The 12,763-nt window shown below is 50.6% G+C and overlaps 1 protein-coding gene across 1 annotated transcript in view; it reads right to left on the minus strand.

Annotated features, from left to right (window-relative positions):
* Positions 1-2,314: 2,314 nt before the first annotated feature.
* NEURL1B (neuralized E3 ubiquitin protein ligase 1B) overlaps positions 2,315-12,763 on the minus strand; it is a 35,669-nt gene continuing 25,220 nt past the window's right edge. The window contains exons 2-5 of the mRNA XM_074916174.1: positions 11,647-12,207; positions 8,123-8,830; positions 7,031-7,156; positions 2,315-6,240 (exon numbers count right to left, since the gene is read on the minus strand). Coding sequence (XP_074772275.1) covers positions 5,996-6,240; positions 7,031-7,156; positions 8,123-8,830; positions 11,647-12,207 — 1,640 coding nt within the window. The 3' untranslated portion in view covers positions 2,315-5,995. The remainder of the gene's footprint in view (positions 6,241-7,030; positions 7,157-8,122; positions 8,831-11,646; positions 12,208-12,763) is intronic.

Here is a 12,763-nt window from a genome sequence, read left to right on the forward strand (position 1 = left end):
AGCTGCTGCCATACCAACATCCCCATGTGGGGGTTTAGCCTGGTCACCACTTTGCACTGTGTGTACCCCAGTGCTCATGAGGAGGAGAAATGTCCTTGCTAAGGTAAACAGTGCTCAGCAAAGCTTTTTTTTTTTTTTTTTCTTCCCATCCTTATGACCTGGTAGGTAGAGAAGGATTGCACAGGTGACCCTCCCATCCCTGCATCGGTGGGATGTGCCATCCCTCCACTCAGCCATGGCTGTGCTCCCCCCACACACACAGTGGTGCTTGGGAGCTGTGAGGGTCATGGGGACCCTGACAGCTCCTTGGGTCTTGCCTTTATGCCTAAGCCTGTATGGGTGTCTCAAGAAATGGGGCAGTGCAAAGTGTAGCAGTTGTGCTACCTTGAGCTCAAGCCATCAGGTTGAGCCTGGTGATTTTGGGGGAAGTGCAGAGAGAGACTGCCCATCCTGAAAGGCTCTTGGGGGTGCAGGCTGACTGGGAAATGGGGCTACATTAATTGAAAAGGCTCAGGCAAAAGTGGGGATTGGACATCACCACACACACACACACTCCAGAGCCCAGATGCTTTCTGGCAGAGGGCTGTGGTGTGCACATGCAGTGCTTGGTAAGGGGTAAGCAAGAAGGGAGAAAAAAGACATGCAAGAGCATCTGCCACTGGCCTGGCTCACTCCCTGCCAGGCTGGGACACACAAGTCTTGTCCACTCTTACCCTGCCATAACCCACCTAGTCCACATGGATCCCATACAGGACTGCAAGGACCACATGCAGGTTTGTGCAGGTAACAGCCCAGTGCCTGCCATGTTGCACATAGCACTGGGGCCCATCTTGCATCCTGCTGACAGCTGGTGTTCACTCACCCGCTTGCAGCACGTGCCTTGTGCCAGGAGAGCACCTGCCTGCCCGGGCTCCGTGCAGACCTTGTACATCAGCAGCCTGGCACGCAGCACCCACCCTGATGCTGCTGCTTGCCATCCAGCTGCAGATAAGTGTGTTGGGGAGAAATTCAGGGCCTGTGACATAACCTGGATATTGCAACAGCATGGCCACACCAGGCCTGTCCCACCTCAGGCAGCTCCTTGCAGCTGGCAAGGTGCGACACCACGTCCCCGTGGGCACGCCGCTGCTGATGCTGAGCAGTGCCAGCTGCGGCCCAAATCTCCAGCGCTTGTGTGGCTGCCCCGCGAGCGGAGCTGGCAGAGCACTAATGATGTGTTGGGTTTCAGCCATGGGAGGCTCGGTTTGGGTTGGTACCCATGTCATGGCACCCAGGCTGGCAGAGGGGAGGAGAGCGGCGGGGGGCTGCGGGCGCAGGTGATGTGAGCGGGCAGTGGTCCTCAGTGCTCTCCCGGGGCTCGGGCCAGCAGTGGCTGGAAGAGGCTATCACGCTAATGCCAAATGTGATGCAAAGTCACTTCGTGGCCTGCAACCGGCAGCATTAGTCTGTTGGCAGCTCACAAGGATCATCTCTCTGGATAAAGTGGGGCAGCAGAGTTTATAAAAAGGCATTCTTGGCATAAATGGCCATTGTCAGGCTCCTTCGCCACCTGTGGCTCGTGAGGGTTTCCGTGCAAATGCTTAACTATGGCCATGTTAGTGCCAGGGCAGAGTTATGAATGAATTCTTCCACTCCACTTTAAACCACATCTGAGGCTGCTTGACTAGTATCTGGCTTCAGCGGGCCACATTTTGGGATATAAACAGTTTACAGAGCAGCCTTCTGTTGGCCTCTGCTTGTGAAATAAAGAGCCAGACACTGCTACAAAGCAAAAAAAAATCAAAAAAAAAAAAAGAAAAATCATCCCTCCTGCCCATGTCTGCTTCGCTGCCTCCCTAGGCCAGCTGGCACGGTGCCCAGGCTGTCACAGCCCCAGTGTGGGCACAAGAGCAGGGCCAGGCTGGCAGCTGCCTTGCTTGATACAGTGCAGGATGGATGAGGAATCTGGGGCACTCAGAGAGGGCATCTGCCACATGAACTCCCCTGCATCTGTAACCCTAAAATACACCACTTTTACTGCAGTGGCCAGACAAACTTTCAAGGGTTTGCAAGGTTAAATGAGCCAGGAATCCCCCCTACCCTGCCCGTCAAGGGACTGAGCAGCCACTGTGCAAGTGACCTCCCAGAAGCAAAGCAAAGCTCATGCAAGGCATTTAAAGTGCCTAACGATTTTTTTTGAAGCAGAGGTGCCTGAGCTGAATAGAGGTGCCCTGCCTCTATGTATTAGTAATGCCACACTTTGGAAATAAAGTATTTGCTCACCCTTCAGGTCAAACACTTTTAAACATCCAGGAGCACTCTTTACAAGCCGAAGTTTTATTTGTTTCATAAACAAGTAAAATTATATTAATGTAAAACAGATAAATGGACAAAAGTAAAACACACAGCACTGAACACAACGCTATAGAGCACTGACATGTAGAAGTGCAGTTCCCTCCCTCGTGCGATGCCCTCCCCCTCCCCGCGGTCCCCCAAGTGATTTGCTTGAAAAGCCTAATACAGAGGTCCAAAATCTGATTCAGCTTGAACATGATGTACAGGTCACAGTATTGAATCATAAAGGTAACGATAAGAGAGTAACTGTCTTGGAAAGGGGGTAGGTAAAAGAATTCCCCTATCTCTTCTTTTTCTTTCTTTATTCCTTTTTTTTAAATTTTAAAACAAATAGGTTAGGAGGAGAGGGGGGAAAATCCATGGAAATAAACACTTTTTCACTCCAATATATATATATAAAAAAAGCAAGACTCTCAGTGAACACAAAATTCTATAAAACTACCATTGATCTGTGTAATTTTCTCCCCCATTTTTTTTTCTTTTTTAAAAGTTGCTTTAAAAAGGATAAAAAGTGCACAGACACCCTTATAAGGCACAAACAGATCTTCTGTACAAATCATATATCATCGGACTGTTTAAAAAAAATAGCAATACAAGTACTAACAATTAAATCTGTAAGAGGCTACCTTTTCCTGGAAATCTTTTTTTTAAAATAGGCCTATTTTTGAAAGTTCCTGTTGCTCTCAGATAAGCGAGGTGACACATCCACTGCTCTCACATCTTACTCGCTGCACAGCCACAGTCTGGCCACTAACTGAGCTGGCCACTTTGCTGGCCCTGCTGGATGCTGCCCTCTGGAAACTGGTCTCAGCTGCTACAGCAAAAATTCAACCTGTGCAATGTGTCCTGAACAGCTCGGACACAGCCTGGGGTGGAGTCGGTATTTCTCCTTGATGGCTTAAAAAAAAACCGAACAGAGCTACACCAAAAAAGAAAACCCACCCCAGGCATGCAATTAGCCCCACTCATTGAGGACCTGAGGTGTCAAGTCAAGCAAATGGGCTCTGCTCTGCTCGTGCACGTAGCTGTGTGCAGCCACCGAACGGGACCGGGCACCCCTGAACCCGGGACAGCAGCCCCAGGGATGGCCACTGCTGTTTGCTAGCCCAGACCTGATGCAAGCGGATTCAGCTTTCCTTGAATTCCTTCCTCATCAAGCAAAGGCCTCCCACTGCAGCCTGTTCACCAGGCAGGCGCTAACCCACCTGCCCTTTCATCCCATGCTCACATCCTTTGCCATCATCGTGCTCTTAGTGCTGCGCCCACTGACCGCAGCCAGACCCTGATCTGCAAGCGCGGGACCGGGGAGGTCTCTGTGAAGCAATGCCTACAGTCCCCGGGGGGAGGGCAGCCTGGAGGTGTGGGCAAGGCTCCAGCTGCTGGAAAGCTGCCCTCGCTGACTCCTTTGCAAAGGTGTAAGTGAACTTGTGCTGCAGTCGCAGTGCTGGTGGCTCTGCTGAGGGCTGAGCACGCTCGGCAGTGGCACAGCCAGAAGCATGAGCATGATTCAAAAAGGGCTCTGCAAAGCCAGCAGGCTCTTGTGCCGATGCAGCAGGGCAATGGGCGAAAGATCTCACTCTACAGCAGCCTCTCATTTATACACTTAATTAAAATGTTAATTAGCTCTTCAAGGAAAAAAAAAGTTTTCTCCATGCTCTGTGAGCTGGCAGCCACAGCCCGCTGCGGGAGGAGGACAAGCTGCTCCCCCGGGTATGCTCTCCCTGATGGCAGAGCGGGGCTGGGATGGGGCTGAGAGCTGGTTGGTGACCAAGTGCAGCACTGCCAGCACCGCCAGCCCCCTGGGCAGCGGCACGGTGACAGATGGCAGGGCACCCACTGCTACCAGCGCCTCAGAGGAGAGAGTGAATGGCGAGGCAAGGTGACAGACACTGACACGTCAGGCTGCCCCTCTGTGCCCAGAAGCCCTGAAATGTACAGGGGTTGCTATTCTTTTTTTTCTTATTTGGACTAAAATGTGGTAATTGCACCTTTCTGAAGAGAGACATTCTTGCCCACTTGGTGGCACATGGTCACTAAGCTAAAATTACACCAGCCCCTCTCTTATCCTCCTATCTGCATCTTGTCTTTTCCCCAGTTTGCAAACCTGGACCAGATGGAAACTGGCCAGGCTGAAGGACTGGATAGGAGCCATGCAAGTGGGCAGAGGACGGAGAATGGAGGGCAGCTCCTGTGGGAGCAGTGGGGAGGAGGACACTAAGCTCCTCACACCAGCCCCAGGGCTGCATGCTCAGATGCTGCCTAGCTCATCCAGATTGCTGCTGCTTGTAGCTGTCTAATTTCACAGCTGAAACCCATATACCTTTTAAGTCCCAACATCTAACAGCCCCAGAGCCTTTTTCTTTCCTCCTCCCAAGTAAAGCCAAGTGAAATAAATCCCTATTCATCTCAACAAGTTCTCATCTACTGTTGGGACCCAATGTCTGGGCAGCTGGGAGCTGTGCTGAGAAACCTGGAAAGGCAGGAGAAAGAGCAGGTAAAATCAGCACATACACAGTCCCCAGAAAAAAGGTGAGCCTGCTGGGACTGAGTCGGAAATTAATTTCTCACCACAGGCTCCAAAAAGTCCCTGTGGTGGGGTGGGAGGAAGGCTGAGCCCTGCTGTGGTGCTGGCTGCAGGGGAAGGGCTGGGGGAGGCGAGCCAGGCAGGACGGTATGAAACGGCAGCTGTGCCGCCTGCGAAGAGGAGCAGAGCAAAATGCAGGCGTGTGTGCCTGGAGGTGACAAACACCATCACTGCAGATGGTGGTAGCCCTGTGCTTTTTCTAAGCCAGGATTGCAGTGTGCCCACCTAAACGCCCCTCTCATCCACAGGCTGCAATTTATGGCTTCAGCAGCCAGACACAGAACAGTGCCTGAACAGCCCATCACTGCTGCCCGCTGCTTCATTGCTGCTGCTGCAGCAGTTGGGGTTGGCTGGGGCTCTGAGCGGGCTCGTGCTCCTCACTGCTACCCCGTGGCTGCTCCCTGGGTCTCAGCCTCCCTGACCAAGTCCCTGCTCTGCCACAGAAAGTAAAAGCTGCTTTAGGTTAAGTCCAGACCAGGTTCTCCATGTGCCCCAGAAACCTGTTCAGGGGGGCAAAACTCAAAGAAGTGAGAATCTGGCTGTGCTACTATTTTGGCCTTAGCTAGTTCCCCTTACACGGATGAACGTGACATTTCCAGATCAGTTTTATCTACTTTGAATCCTCCCACTGGGCCTTGTCCTAATTTTGTTCCACCACAGCGCAAGAGCCCGGCAGCAGCCCAGAGCTGTTGGGGTTCTGGGGTTGGGAAGCCCAGTGGCACCCGGCACTGACCAAGTGGCAACCTCCCCTTCCCAGCCCGCACCACAGCAAGCCTCCTTCAGAGGATGAGGAGGTAAAAAAAGAGCCTTTGCACGGGAAATTTCTCATTTGCAGCTGGGTTGGGTCCAGACCGCAATTCCCTGGATTTGCCCATGGGCACACCGAAGCTGTGCCTTTGGGCCCCATATGATCCTCAGCTCAATTTTATCCCTGAATTGTGCCCTACCAGTCAAATAAGGAAACACAGATAACGAGCCACTTGATAACAACTGACCAGCACGATAACCCATAAGCAGGGACGGAAAGGCATGGTTACTGCTAGCGGCGTTCCCCCTTCCTACAGCCCGAGCCGGGCGCTAAGGGCGGTATATTTTAATAACATCTTTGATGACCCGTCGGCAGATTGGGCAGCAGGCGTTGAGTTGCTTCTTCAGCTTAAGACCACAGGTGTTGCAGAGGCACATGTGTCCGCAGGTGTAGATCACTGTGTCCACCTCATTGTCAAAGCAGACGGTGCATTCCCCGTTCTTGCTGCTTGATGGCTCTGGAGGGGGGAAAACGGGAGAGATGGGGGGGCTCAGGGGAGAGCTGGGAGCAGTCACTGTGAAGGAGGAAGAAGGAACAAGGTCATTTAGTCACCAGGATGGTATAGATCTGACAACATACAACATGCACACCCTCAAGTGAATTTTTTAAGGCTCTTCCTTCCTTAGTCATTGCCTGGTTTGTTTGGGCAAATAAATCCCAGTGTATTCTTATTAGTAGGACAGGTACAGCTCTGGGCAGAGCCTGTTGTCCCTTTTCTACAGATGGGGCAAAGCATGGCTTGCCTGGGCTTACCCAAGCAGGGCTGTGATTTTGCACATCCATTCATGGTGTGAGTGCTCCATGCAGGGCGTCTCGCTGGCCACGCTGTGCAGCTGTGGCACAGTGTAACAGCGGTGTGTGCCAGGGATGGTACTGGGCAGGGCACCCAGGGCTGTCTGCCTGAGACCCAAACACCAGCACATGAGCATTTCCATGGGCATCCCTCCAGCACTAGAGCCGTGGCAGCGCAGAATGCAGCAGTCTGGGTGGTGTAAGATCCCCAGACATGATACCACACCCGCCCCTCTGTTGAACCACTGCTGCTGCAGCAAGGGCAGCCCCACATGGACCACTTCCATTAGACAGACTGACAAAGTGGGAAGCAACATACAGCTCTTCTACAGGGTGTGAAAAGCTTCCTATCGCTTGGTGTTTTCTTCCAATTATTCCTGTTGGCCTCACAGGAGATGTACCATCTCCCCCCGAACCGTGCCGCGCTGTCTTGCACAGCATCGTCTCTCAGCCCAGATTCCTGTCTTGGCACAGCTGGCAGAGCCACGTGCCGAGGGCTGGGCTCTCCTTACCGAGCGATGACTCTGAAGCAGACGATGACCTGTTGACACTGAAGGCCATGTCCGAGTCGCTGTCGTACTGCGAGCCGCCGGGGGATCCTGAGGGAGAGACGGTCACTGGGCTGGACTGCACAGTGCCTGCAAACACAGGAGAGAGCTGAGCCTGCTGCGGGGCTGACGGACATCCAAACCCCAGGTAAATGCCCCTCAACCCAGTGAGCTGCTCCCATCCCATGTGCACAACCTGCTTTAGGAGAAAGCCCAGCTGCTGAGTTAAGTGCTGCCCCTCAGTAATGACACAGGTGCATGATTTTGGATGTGACATCCAGAGCCCGGACCTCACTATGAAACTACAATTTCTGTTCAGTGCTTCACTGCAGTGAGCACCAGGTTATCTGACAGCCATCACCTGGGGTGTAAAGTCACTTCCCCATGGTTCCAATCTCTCCAGCAGCAGCCGCCTCAAGCTATCACTGTCTCACTGTCAGGTCAGGGGCAGCAGGGAAAGGACATTGCTTTAAATGAGAAAAACCTGCTTTACAAAGTCATCAACATCTGCTTTTCTGACAGAATCATAAATAAGAGGAAAGGAGAAGCACTGTAACTGGTCACCAGCAACAGATCAAAAGTGACATCTGATACCCAAGCTGTGGCAGTGCTTGGGGAGTGATTACTGTCTGTCAGCAAAACGCATGCTTAAACCAGAGCTGTGCTCACAAAAATCATCGCCCTTACCGAGGCAGGAGTTTAACACCTGTTGGTTGGAATAGTGGGTTTATAAAGAATCCCTTTTAAAAGCAAACCCTCTAAAACCCAGCTGTCCCCTCCACAGGCATCCCTGCCTCCCTACCTGCTGCTTATTTTGTCTCTCAAGTCTCATCATTTTCTGGGAGACTTATATAGGCTGCATACATCTATGTGACAGCTACCATGTCTTGCTCACTCTTGTTTGCAAACACAAGGTGAGATCAGGAGCTGCTTACTCACATCGGTGACTGCCTGCTAAAGGCAACACTGCGAATGCAAACCCATAACTCTTGTTCTCACCCAGGAAATGCCACCAGCCAGGTGCTCCCCATTATCATTTCTTTTGGCTGCACTTACCCAATATTTTGAGCTGGTTGATTACACCGTGGATTGTAAAAAACACCCAGAGAGACTGTGAGGTGTCCACACACATTAGCATTCCTCGGCTGGCTCCGTTCACCCCATGGTGCACCTCTCCATTCGGCAAGACCATGAAACTGAGAATGTCGCCACTGTTGAGGACTGGGAACGCTCGGTAAACCACCCAGTACTCCTTGCGGTCCAAGAGAAAGTCTGGATCTGCCGGGAGCTCATTTGTCCTTAAAGTACTCGGATCACAAGAAGTGATGCCAAATGAAAGAGCCCCGTAGTATGGCAACCCAAGATGTCCTACTTCCACAAAGAGGCTTTCACCAATGTGCAAAGGCCGGTCAGAAAACACCAAAGTCCTATTGCTTTCTTGCCAGTTGGTGCACGCAACCATCCGGTCCTGAGAAAAGGTGATGTCAGGTCCGCGGGTGGGGTGGAATCGCAGGTCTGTGTCCAGAAAGGCAGGGACCCCCTGGGCACGCTGCCGTCGGTTTGGGCAACAGGGGATGATGTGGTTGTCTGTCGCAAGTCCTGGTACCCGACTTAGGTTTAGGTTTGCAATTTTGGCCACCACTTGGTTATTCTCCAGTTCGTTGTTATTGAAGTTGGCTGAATCATGGTTGCTCTGTGGAAGGCAAGTGCTGAGACGGGCAGTGCTGAGACGAGCAGTGGTCATGGTCTCTGCAAACATGCTATCTGTGAGACAAACCCAGTGATAAGGGACATTAGTCAAGATACAACTGCCTGCTTTTATGGTTACAATTGTTATTATTCCAGACTACAGATTATCTGAATTCTGTTCCTCTGAATGGAAAAAACAATGGAAAAATTAGCCTGAGGTCAACCACTAATGAACAGCTAGTGGTGGAGAGTCGCATGTGGAGCAGACAGCAGGCAGAGAAGTAGCTGCATGTTGGCACTAGCTGAGGAAAAACAAGTGTTATGAAGCACCCATGCAATCTGGGAGCTCCTTGCACTGGTGAACTGCGAAAAACTGTAAACCAGTGCAGTCCTACAGCCTTCTCAGTAGTGGGGTCTAATAGCTTTGAGGTTGCTCTGTAGAAGAAGGAAACTTCTCAATATCTTGTTGTCCAAAGGTCTTGTGCAAGCCAAATCCACAAAACGGTGATGGGTGAAGGGCAACAAGCATGACTATCTATTCTTTTCACACTCCTTGTCATAGCCTTACAGCTGTGAGGTGTCTAGGCACAGGTGTGTCCAAGAGAGGTTACTTTCAAGACTCATATCTCAGGTGTGTTCACACCACTGCAGAGATTTTTCATCAAGTGCTTGTCACAAAAGCTACTTGCCACAGGTGTTACAAAGATTTTTACAGTAGAGTTATTTTCCCCTTTCACAGCAAAGGGAAAGTCAGGATGCTGACTCTTAATTAATTTCCCAGATTTTCACCTTGGCCATGCCAGGCTGGGGGGAGATTTAAAGGTGTGGGGAAGTTTGGGAGTACCCTTCATTCTACACCCAGCACTGCCCAGGGCGGCTTAGACACTTCACTCTGGAGGTAAGGCATCAACCATCTGAGCAAAGTCAAAGTGCATGGAAGTTAAGAGCATGCATGAATGAAACAGACTCCTGGTCCTCCCAAAGATGAAGAGGGTAGAAGCATCCTCTCACCAATGCTGCCTGCTCCTTGGAGGAGAAAATCACCAGACTTTTACCAAAAAAGAAAGAACACTCAAATCCATCCAGCAGCTGCAAAGCAGAGGCTGCTTTCACTCAGAAGCCCATGCAGGACAGGCCACTGCTGTAGGCTGATGGCTGGACCAGTTGCTTCTCACAAGCACAGGGTATCTGGCAAGAAACGCTCCCACACAGGAGTAAGACATTGATCTAAGTTTCATGATGCTGAAAGATGCATTTTGTACATCTCTATTTCAGCTATATTTGACATCTTTCATGACTTGCAAAATTTTGAGAGGAAGAGACAGAGAGACAAACGTGTCCACTGCAACAGCACCACATCTGTAGCAAGGAGGCTGGGTCCTCTGGTGCCCCAGAAGGATGAGCACCACCCTAATTCCTGGGGCAGTTTGTGCAGCTTGGTACTTTGATCCAAAAAAAGAATCAGAGTACAGGTGCCCTCAGGCTGAGTCTTTCACTCTACACACTTGGATGCTGCAGGCAGGACTAGGGGATGGGGGCAGAAATAAGCTGCATTTTCTTTTTCTAGCTATAATTTGATGAGGAAGAAGGACTGCTCTTGTGAAGCAGCTGCACTGGCCAATACAACAAACACTCCCTCACCTCTGTGATGAGCACCAGAGGCTGGAGTGTGTCACAATTGCAATTACAGAATAAGCTACTGGTCAGGTTTAATTACACATCTGAGGCAGAGCAGGCAGGGCAGGCAAAGTGTTGTTTATATGTAGCCTTCTCACTTGTAAAATAATTGGTACCATTTGGAAGAATATGTACTGAAGCTGCCTGCCCACTGGACTAACCATTTCACAGCTTATCACTGGTGTCTGCTTGGTATGAGGATGGAGGCACCATCCCCTCGAGCAGGTGCAGTTTAGTTTGGCTGTTAAAACTGAATCAGCTCCTAGGAGCCTCTGGAAAAGGACAACACTTGTATTTTAAAAAGATTCCCTGTGGTGTAGGCCAGTTCAAACCACTCCATCTAACATGGAATTAATTTGAGATTTCAATACCGTAAAAGTCACGAAAGTCATTCCATGGCAATCGGCTCGGTTTGCTAATGGAAACAAATTCATCCCCTCTTGCAGCCCTCCTCAAGGATGATGCTCGTAAAACAGCCAGTCACCACCTGAATACCGCGATCTGCTTAGGGGTGAGGGGAGATGTGGCACGCAGTGGCAAGGAGCCTTAAGCACACAGGAGCTCATGCTACTCTTCAGCTGGCCATCTGCATTCTGTGCTGCAGTCAGTGCTTTGTAGACATGCAGTGATGCCTGTGTGTAAGGGAAGGATAAGTCTGGTTACGTCTGCAAGCACAGCTTGTTAAACTGCCAGTCTAGGTGGGGACCCAGACCAGGAGTTGAGAGAGGGGCTGGGGAAGGGCACCAGAAAACTCTTGGGGAATGGGTGGTAGTTTTCCAGTGGACTGGCAGTAACTGGTAGCTGTGAAAGAACAGGGGAATCCAGAACTGGTCACCTTTGTCTCTTCAAAGAGACCTTGGACCTTGCTGTAAGCAGCACCATGTTCTTCCTCACCATAGCAGCACATCTAGCTCATAAAAATCTGGGTAAAGTTAAATGTAATGATTTCCATTTATGCCTTCACATGGCTGCTATAATGCACAGCCTTAGGACTTTCCATCACTGACATCTCTGAAATATATTGCTTTCTGGATCCCCACTGCTGGCAAAAGAAAAATGGTTAATTCCTCCAGGTACAAAACCAAGAGTGAATTAGTTTTCTTAAGTGTCCTATAGAAATGACCAGCCAGATACATCATGCATATTTTCTACACGATTATGCCTCTGTGGAAAGAGCAACCAGAAGAGCGAGCCACAGGCCAAAACACACTTACCTAGTATTTGCACTTCATGGGTAATTCCATAGACATCTATGAGTGCCCAGAGGGGACCAGAAACTTTAATACCACAGTGAAACAATATTGGCTCCTCATCATTAATACTGTAGAAGACTCTCCCATGACGGTCAACCCAGAAGGCCAAGATATTGTCTCTCACGGCAAACCTCTCTGGCAAAGCTTTGGCCCAGTATCCAGGTCGGGTCACTAGGTCCGGACAGGCGTACTTTGGTATCTCATCAGAGCTCATCTGCGATGGGTCATGAATGGTAAAGCCGAAGCGCAGGGCCCCACTCCAGCCGTGGTGCACAGCCACCAGTTTCAGCCTGACTTTCTCGTAGAGGTGGATGGGCCGGTTGGTGAAGGTGACCCCGTTGCAGAAACTGTTCCTCCGCGTGGCCTTGCGGGAGTGAGCATCCAGCCGCACGTTCTTGCCTTTGGCTTGGGAGTGGAAACGCGGTGGCTCTGTGATAGTGAGGACCGAGCGTCTCTCATGGCTGCTGTTGGGCAAACTGTAGTAGGGACGGCTGGAGACGGAGCGGGTCTGGTGGCTTGTGTCTGCAAAAGGAGAACCAGCGGCTCTGTCAGAAGTGCTTGACCTGAGCCATATGTTAGCTCAGCCTGGGCAACTGCAACTGGCTTGCCCCCTGTGCTTTGCATTATTCGCTAGGAACTGCACTATTTAATCTTAAACTGTTGTGCCTGGCCACACTCTGCTCTTTGTTGCACCAATTTGGCCCTCGGCTTTATGCAAATGTGAGGTAAATGTAGCTCTTGGGGCAGAGGTTAGGCAACTTCCCTTCTACGCCCTGCAAAGCTGGATGAAACCAAACATCCCTTTGTTCCTATCAGATGCATCCTATTGCACTTGGAAAGGCCTAACACTTGTGACTGTGGCTCTAAGTTTCCTATTTACAATGTATGTGCTGTTACATCACCAGCTGGTGGCCAGAGTCACACCATCTCTGAGAACTGCGGCTGTTAAGATCAGAGATGCCCAAGGTGAACATGGATGTAGGATACTAATTTTAGTGGGACATTCAGCCACTGGCTTCTCTGTCCCTTAATTTTGTAAGGATAAACAGGAGCTTTTGGACAACACAAATAAACCCAA

Source organism: Athene noctua, chromosome 12, assembly GCF_965140245.1.
Source record: "Athene noctua chromosome 12, bAthNoc1.hap1.1, whole genome shotgun sequence".
NCBI lineage: Eukaryota > Metazoa > Chordata > Aves > Strigiformes > Strigidae > Athene > Athene noctua.